Source organism: Phoca vitulina, unplaced genomic scaffold, assembly GCF_004348235.1.
Source record: "Phoca vitulina isolate PV1807 unplaced genomic scaffold, GSC_HSeal_1.0 scaffold11, whole genome shotgun sequence".
Taxonomy (NCBI): Eukaryota; Metazoa; Chordata; class Mammalia; order Carnivora; family Phocidae; genus Phoca; species Phoca vitulina.
In genome coordinates this window covers 4,605,308-4,614,252 of record NW_022589714.1, presented here as the reverse complement: position 1 = coordinate 4,614,252, position 8,945 = coordinate 4,605,308, and the positions used below count along the sequence as shown (strand labels likewise).

General features: G+C 42.6%; 2 protein-coding genes across 2 annotated transcripts in view; both read left to right on the top strand.

Moving 5' to 3' along the window:
- Positions 1–2,169: 2,169 nt before the first annotated feature.
- Positions 2,170–2,743, top strand: LOC116635828 (multifunctional methyltransferase subunit TRM112-like protein). The gene has a single exon (XM_032410134.1). It carries the CDS (start codon positions 2,191–2,193, stop codon positions 2,566–2,568), a length of 378 nt encoding a protein of 125 aa, XP_032266025.1. The 5' UTR covers positions 2,170–2,190; the 3' UTR covers positions 2,569–2,743.
- Positions 2,744–3,695: 952 nt separating this feature from the next.
- The window catches only part of SMIM8 (small integral membrane protein 8), a 10,169-nt gene continuing 4,919 nt past the window's right edge, over positions 3,696–8,945 (top strand). The window contains exon 1 of the mRNA XM_032409317.1: positions 3,696–3,757. The gene's annotated coding sequence lies outside the window, so the exon portion shown is untranslated. The remainder of the gene's footprint in view (positions 3,758–8,945) is intronic.

The following is an 8,945-nucleotide window of genomic DNA, read 5'->3' as shown; positions in this document are numbered from 1 at the left end:
GCTTAATGCTAGGGAAAAGAAGCCAGCATTTGTTTTATAAAAACAACAGCAACAACAACAAAGCAACCCTTGCTTTTGATAAAACACCAATAAATCAATGTATGATTTTTTATTAAATATTGTAAGTCAACTATTAATTCATGGCCTGAAAAGAAAAGAACCAGCACATCAGAGATCCCCTTGAGAAGGCTCCCAGACCACCAGTATTGTCCCTGACACACTTAATGAACTCCGGATGAAAGTAGATATATTTTGAAAATTTGAGTGCAGTGTCACACAGATAAACTTTTGTTTTATGCAGCTAATCCCATCAAATATAAAATCGCTAATCCTAGCAAATACCAAATCTCCTGTTAAATATTATTAAGTATTGATGGTTCTGTTTAAAATGATTATAAAAGCTGATTTCAGACTGGCCTCATTCTTCAAAGTAATTTCTTAAAAGCATGATAAAATAGAAAGAACTCTTGTTTATTCACATCACTTGCATTGTTTTCATATTCATGACATTGGCAGGGCCTTTAGGCTTTTCTCTACTGTCTTTACCTACAGTTTATGCTCTTTTTTTTTACATTTTTTTTTTTTAAGATTTTATTTATTTGACAGAGACACAGCAAGAGAGGGAACACAAGCAGGGGGAGGTGGGAGAGGGAGAAGCAGGCTTCCCGCGGAGCAGGGAGCCCGATGCGGGGCTCCATCCCAGGACCCTGGGACCATGACCTGAGCCAAAGGCAGACGCTTAACGACTGAGCCACCCAGGCGCCCGTTTTTTTTTACATTCTTAAGTTTCATTTTCTTTTACCTGATCATTTTGGATTGATCATGACAGTAAAGGTACTTTTGTTTCCATAGTGATACTTGGCATTTTACTGATTAGGGAGGACAACCCTAAGGGATAAGGAGAAAATATGGGTATGTTGATAATGCAGCACAGGAACATTTTGTAACCCTCAGTTGTTGTGTGGCTACTGCACAAATAGCTTTTTTTTTTTTCTTTGAAAGAGTTTGGAACATCATCTGGAAGTTTGGTATTGTGTTTAGTATGTAGGTCCTTTGCCTGATTTTGTGGGCAACTTCCCCTCCACCCCAGCTTTATTGAGATATAAATGACATATAACATTGTGCAAGTTTGAGATGTACAATGTCTTGATTTAACACATATATAAATTGCAAACTGATAACCACCATAGCATCAACTAGTTTGTTTGGTTTTTGTTGTTGTTGTTGTTGTTGTTTTGGTGAGAATATTTAAGATCTACTCTTTTAGCAACTTTCAGGTATAAAATACAGTATTATTAACTGTAATCACTATGCTGTGCTTTAGATCTTCAGAAATTATTCACCTTCTAACTGGAAGTTTGTAATCTTTGACCAGTATCTCCCCATTTCTCCTATGCCCTCAGTCCCTGGTAACCAGCATTCTAGTCTCTATTTCTACACATTTGTCTCTTTTAGATTCTGCATATACTTGATATACAGTATTTGTCTTTCTCTGTCTGACTTAGTGCACTTAGCATAATGTCCTCAAGATCCATCCATGTTGTCACAAACAGCAAGATGTCCTTCTTTCTCAGGGCTGAATAATATTTTATTGTACATAAATACCACATCTTCTTTATCCATTCACCCATTGACAGACACTTAGGTTGTTGTTTCCATGTTTTGGCTATTGTAAAAATGCAGCAAATGAACATTATGGGGTGCAGATATCTTTCTGAGATAGTAATTTCATTTACTTTGGATATATATCCAGAAGTGGAATTGCTGGATCATATGTATTTCTATTTTTAGTTTTTTGAGGAACCTCCATACTGTTTTCCATAGTGGCTGCACCAATTCACAGTCCCACCAACAGTGCACAAGCATTCCCTTTTGTCCACATCCTTGTCAACACTTATCTCTTGTCTTTTTTCATGATAGCCATTCTAACAGGTGTGAGGTGATCTCATTGTGGTTTTGATCTGCATTTCCCCAATGATTAGTGATAATGAGCACCTTTTCATGTCACAAATAGCTTTTTAGTTAAAAATTTAACTTATTTTGTCGGAAAGATTGTCTAGTAATACCAGATGCTGATGAACTTTTAGAAATTAAACCTCAAGTCGAATATAAAGTTAATTCGGCTTGAATGAACAAGTTTGAAATTAAAAATTCATTTGCCCAGGCTTGCTGAGAGCGCATTGAGGCGACATGAAGCTGCTCACGCACAACCTGCTGAGCTCGCATGTGCGGGGGGTGGGGCCCCGTGGCTTCCCACTGCGCCTCCAGGCCACTCAGGTCCGCATCAACCCGGTGGAGTTCAACCCCGACTTCGTGGCGCGTATGATACCCAAGGTGGAGTGGGTGGCGCTTCTGGAGGCGGCGGATACCTTGCATCTGGTCGAGGTGCCCAAAGGGCCGATTGAAGGGTATGAGCATGATGAGAAATTCCTGAGGCAGATGCACCACGTGCTGCTGAAGGTGGATGCGCTGGAGGGCACCTTGCAGTGCCCAGAGTCTGGACGTCTGTTCCCCATCAGTCGCGGGATTCCCAACATGCTGCTGAGTGATGAGGAAACCGAGACTTAATCGTGCCAGGCGCTAGTTTTTCAGTCTGTAACCAGGAATGTTTTTGTTGATGTATATCCTGTTTGCTAGGTCTGTCGTGTATCCCCAAACCTGGACCCAGTGACACACGAAACACCGTGTTCTTGAGCTCGATATATTTCTTTTTCTCATTAACAGTTCAAAACCAAAAAAAAAAAAAAAATTTATTTGCCCAAACTTTACACAGATTCCTGCTCAAATCTGGGCACCTGCATTCTCTTTCATTTGTTTTATTATTTTTTTAAATTATTTTTTAAATTATTATTATTTTTTTAAGTAGGTTCCAGGTCCAGTGTGGAGCCCAACATGGGGCCTGAACTAGGACCCTGAGGTCAAGACCTGGGCTGAGATCAAGAATCAGACACTTAACCAACTGAACCACCCAGGCACCCCGTTTTGTTTTAATGCAACTGGTATACCAACAAACTTTAACATCAGTAAAGTATGTAAAAACCAGTAACCATATCTATTCTTTTTTTTTAATGTTTTATTTATTTATTCATGAGAGTCAGAGAGAGAGAGAGAGAGAGAGACACAGAGGCAGAGGGAGAAGCAGGCTCCCCTCCGAGCAGGGAGCCCGATGCAGGACTCGATCCCAGGATCCTGGGATCATGACCTGAGCCGAAGGCAGACGCTTAACCATCTGAGCCACCCAGGCGCCCAACTGTATCTATTCTTATCACAACCATAGCTACACACACCTTGCATCTTGGAATGTCAAGACACTAATAGAATGACAGAGTATTAATTGTACATTTGAATGACTGTGCCTCTAAAATCCGGGCAGATCCCAGCCTTCTTTCCCACCTCAGAATGCTTACCCCTTCCATTAAATAAATATATATTTCTAGATGTCTTCTTTTATTTCTACAAAACACAGACACACGAAACTAGAACCCTGGGAGGCTGAAAACTAAAGGTAAAAAAGGAAGAAACTAAAAACGCCCCTTGCAAACTCCAGCAGGTGAATCCGTGGGCGGCGCCAGGGCCTGGGAGGTCGAGGAGCGGCGTTGGCCTGGGTCCCGCAGTGCACGCGCCCCGGCGTTTTCAGCCTCCGGGCTCTAGGGGCCGCTGTAGCGCTGAGCCTGCTGGGCGCGGCGGGCCGCTCTGTTCCGCAGGCGGAGACGAGGCGGAGCTGAGAGGACGCGCAGGGGAGGTGACCTCGCGGCAGGTGAGCGGCGGCGGTTGAGGGGTGACGGCGGGGAACAGGGTGGCCGCCCCGCCGCCACGCTCTGGTCCCTGGCCTTGGCGGGGCGGCCGTCCTGCGGGCCTCACTCCCAGGTGCGTAGGACCTGACGGCGTTCTCCCGAGCACCCCGAACCGTCGCCACTCCTGGGTGCTCTGAACGGTCTTTGAGATCCCTGACCCCATAGGGCCCATTTCCCGCCCGTCACGTGCCAAGATCCTGGCACTGGTCATGGACACCCTCCACCTCAGACATCCTACCATTTCCTGGACAGTTTCTTGGTGTCCCAGCTCACCAAACTCCTATTTAGAGGGAAGTGGTGTTGCAGTTGTTTTCACATGAAGTGCCTCTTTCCTTCAGTAATTGTTTTAAGTTGGTCCGAGGCTTGTGGGTTATTGTTGAGCAGTAATTGTGTTAAAAGTCACGTGTTCCCCTTGCAATTCCCCAACACAGTGTCTGGAACTTAATTGAATGGAGTTTCTTTTTCTGGAGACTTCAAATGCATCTGTCTTTGAGTAATAGCCAGCTGTAGTGTAGGTACCACAATATGGGGAGGGGAGTAGACCTCGATAATACTTGACAGCCCGCAGATTGTAACAGCCATTGTGAAAACCTTTCTCCCTTACACAGGTACAGTAAATTCAAGAGATGGAAAGACACTTTTTTAAACGGTATTTTTTTTACATCAAAACAACAAATACAGAATCCATTTAAAAAATTTAAGTGATACGCTTTTATGTTTCGTAATTCTGGTGATAACTTGTAAATGCAGCGCCTTATCAATTTTGGAGTATGGTGGGGGTAAAGTAATGGAATAGGGGTGGGCTGGAAATTGAGAGACCTGGATTATCTCACTCCCATTGGCAAAGACAATCTCTTTGGGTCTAGGTTTCTCTGTTTTTGTTTTTTTTTTTAAGATTTTATTTATTTATTTGACAGACAGCGAGAGAGGGAACACAAACAGGGGGAGTGGGAGAGGGAGAAGCAGGCTTCCTGCCAAGCAAGGAGCCCGATGTGGGGCTCGATCCCAGGACCCTGGGATCATGACCTGAGCCAAAGGCAGACGCTTAATGGCTGAGCCACCCAGGTGCCCCTAGGTTTCTCTGTTTAAAAAAGGGAATTGGACTAGATGGTGAGCATGACAATAGCTATCATTTATGGAACATCTGTTAACATCCTTTAAAAAGTGTTATCTCACTTAATCCACACAGCCGTTCTATGCAATAGATAACATTACCCCTTTAGGTGGAAACTGAGGCCCGCAGAGGTTGTCACTTACTCCAAGACCTCCAGCCTATATGTAGCAAAGTTGGAATTTGAGGCTATGCTGAATTCCCTCAAGACATAAAGCCTTCTGATTCTATCCCAAACTTGTTTCTTCTAATTTAAATTTTTAAAGTGCTCTGTCCCAGATTTCAAATGACTTTTTTTTTTTTTTTTTTTTAAGATTTGATTTATTTGACAGAGAGAGACACAGCAAGAGAGGGAGCACAAGCAGGGGGAGACGGAGAGGGAGAAGCAGGCTTCCCGCTGAGCAGAGAGCACGATGTGGGGCTTGATCCCAGGACCCTGGGATCATGACCTGAGCTGAAGGCAGGCGCTTAACTCACTGAACCACCCAGGTGCCCAATTCTTGGCACATTTTCATCAACACAGAATATAAGTGATTAACTGTGATCGGGGGACCCTTCCGTGCTTTACAGTATGTGTCCTCTTTACTCACCTTCCCCGTTACCTTGTTTTTCTTCCCAAGAAACAATTTTAAACCATAGTCTACTGAATATCTTTGTTTTAATTACATGCAGCAGTTTCTCAATAATTGAAGGAAAATGCCAGTTTGTCAGTTTATGGTTAAAATGACTGACCTTTGTGTATTTGCTTTTTCAGGCCTTCCTAGTATTTTTTTTTTTAAAAGATTTTATTTATTTATTTGACAGCACAAGTAGGCAGAGGGGCAGGCAGAGGCAGAGGGAGAAGCAGACTCCCCGCTGAGCAGGGAGCCTGATGCGGGGCTCGATGCGGGGCTCGATGCGGGGCTCGATCCCAGGACCCTGGGATCATGACCTGAGCCGAAGGCAGATGCTTAAAAACTGAGCCACCCAGGCGCCCCCTTCCTAGTATTTTTATCTAATGCCCCAGTTTCAATTAGCAGTACACTCAGGCTGTGATTTAGTCCTAACATGGCTATTGTGTTAACTATTTCCTGCCTCACATTTTTTTTTTTTATGGGCATAGCCGATTTACCCTCTATAATATTGCTTCCACTTTAATGATTGCTTCTTTCAGAATTTTCTTTCCCCATGTTACAGTCAGTCATGTTATTAACTTGAGTAGAAACATCATTGGCACTTAGCTTAGGCATCTGGTGACCAACATTTGTCACTTAAATTCTAAATGCATTAGTACATGCCATCTACCCTGCTCTCATGGCTGAGAGGCAAAGATGAAATGCCAGCAGTTTTCATAGAAGGAAATGAAAGCAATAGGAGTAGGTTGTTGCCACAAGAAAGGAGGAGTAGCAAAGGAATTTACCATCCCTCCTCCTATATTGTCGACATTATTGAAAGATTAGGCCGTAAATGAAGAGGAAGTTAAAGGGATTCTCGACCTAAAGCAGAAGCAAATGCCAGGTCCCTATTATAGCTGTTTTTGTGTGGTATCAAGAAGTTAGTTTAGGACGGGGCACCTGGCTGGCTCAGGCAGAAGGGCAGGCAACTCTTGATCTCAGGATTGTAAGTTTGAGCCCCATGTTAGGTGTAGAGATTACTTATAAAATAAATAAACATAAAAAAATTTTTTTTTAAAGTTAGTGCAGGACTCAGGCACATAGGTGGACCTCTTGGTCAGCAGAAAGCAGTGGATTTTTTGTCAGCTTTGGTCATGATGAGTTTCAAGCAAGTGTATTCTGGCTGAACAAATTTCAGGCATGTTATGGAATGGTTTCATAAGTTGTCTGTAGTGGAAAAACAAAACAAAACAAAACCAGTGTTCCAGTGGAGAAAATGAGTAACTTGCATATAAGAGAAATGAAAAAAAAAACAATTGCTAGTTACTGTTTGAATGATGTTTGAAATGCTAATGAATTGTGTTTTATGAGTTGCTATCTCATATACTTCATGGGCAAAGGTGGACTTTGCAAAAGAAATAAAGATTGATGATTGCTCTATTCTGCTGTAATGCATCTGGGACGGAAAGGGTGAGACTACTTGTCATTGGCAAGTTAGTTTCCCCTCAGTGCTTCAGAAATGCTCGTTTGTTCCCCTGTGATTACAAAGCCAGGACACATACCTGAAGGATGAGAGGTTTGTTTAATGAATAGCTGGGAAATGTTGGCAAGAGAATGGAAGGAACAAAACGCCATATCCTCCTGCTGGCAGACAGTCGCTCTGCCTAAACACACTCCTGTGCTTGGATCATGCATGTGTTGAGTTTTTCCCATTGAACTACATGAGCCATTCTAAAGCCATCAGCTGGGGGTATAATTTTCACAGTGTAAGCACACTGCTGAAACAACTCTTTCTAAATTTAGATAGTGAAGAGAAGACTGAGAAAGTTGAATGAAGCTAGGCTATTGGAATGATTGCTGAGATCTGGTGATCTGTAGAGCCATCCACATAGTGAAATTTTGGCAGAAAACAGGCATGATTCTTGTGGAATCCCCTGAGGTCAGCTTGGAAGACTGCAAACCAAGCATGGTGTTTGAAATAGTCTGGTACTTAATTGGTAACTCTCTTAGTCTCCCAAACCAGTTTGATTTTAAGGACTTTGTGGCTAGAGATAGCAGTTGAACTATTTTCCAAGAGTTAGCAAATCCAAAAATTGCTATAGGAGTGCTAACTAATGTCAGAGTGGAGCCAGAAAGTGATGATGATAACAGCAGTGACAGCCATAACATCCAGTGGATGATGGAACAGGGAACACTGAACATTTCAGAAGCCCTGGCAAATACAGGGAGCGTTGAGAATCCTTTTCCTTCAAGTAGGTGTTTCTGACGAGGTGTTTATCCAACTAAGTGGTATAGACGAAGTAACCACTTCAACAAAAACAGTTTTGAAAAAACAATTCCTGGGGCGTGTGGGTGGCTCAGTTGGTTAAGCGTCTGCCCTCAGCTCAGGTCCTGGGATGGAGCCCCACATCGGGCTCCTTGCTCAGCAGGGAGTATGCTTCTCCCTCTCCTTCTGCCCCTCCCCTCCCGCTCATGCTCTCTCTCTTTCTCTCTCTCAAATAATTCTTCTTTAAAAAAAGAAAGAAAGTAGTTTAAATAAAAGAAAAAATGAACTAATTTTCTCCGTAATTAAGGTACAGAAATACTGCTTTTATAAAGTCCGTAAAATGGAAGACTTAAAGAGTCCTTGTATGAACAAAGCCGCAACGAGTGTTTAAATGTGAATGTTTGACTCTTGTTTCGTAACATTTACTATATGGTAGGGTTACAGCATTTCCCCAGAGAACTTTATAGTATTGTCATTAATTTCAGCCTTTGGAAGGTCTCTTTGCCTACCTCTTTCCTTCCAACCCTCTCCCATCCCGCCCCAGCGTTAGGTGGCAGGAATGATAAGAATAAGATTTGCCTAATAATACCTAGAAGAGAATATTCACAAAATGACACTCCAGCTGGGAGAACTGGAAGCCAAAAGACACATTTGGATTTGATAGGATAGAGTTAGAGTAATTAAGAGGAAAAAAGGATATTCAGATTGAGAAGATAGCAGAGCAGTCCTTCCCAGAAAGTCACTGACATGCAAATGAGTGAAAATAACTACTTGCCCTTACTGTTTGGTGCTCATGCTTGGGTAGGCCAACAGACAGCTGAGGAGCATGGGCCAGGGGGGAAGCTGTGGGAGAAATTGAGGAATGCTAGCGGCATTTTCAGCTGTTGGAAGGTGAGGAAGAATGAAAGTGGGAGGAAATAAAGAAGGATATGGATTACCCCTGACCCCTCCTACCCCCGCTATGCCTTTCATATAACAAGATACAATGTGACTCAGACCAAGGAACAATTCTCCAGGCTTCTGTGAAAGTAGGAAAACAACTTTTGTCCACTTCACTGGTTTGTTCTAAGAGATGAGAAATAAAATAACTATTTTACCAAACAAAATTTAAAGCACCTTTTATAAAGTACATGTTATACAAAGTAATAATATAATTGGCAATCACTTTGGTATGTATTTGG

What these genes read in the sequence shown, in the direction of transcription:
- LOC116635828 (XM_032410134.1), top strand. Translation starts at nt 2,191, where the DNA reads ATGAAGCTGCTCACGCACAACCTGCTGAGCTCGCATGTGCGGGGGGTG.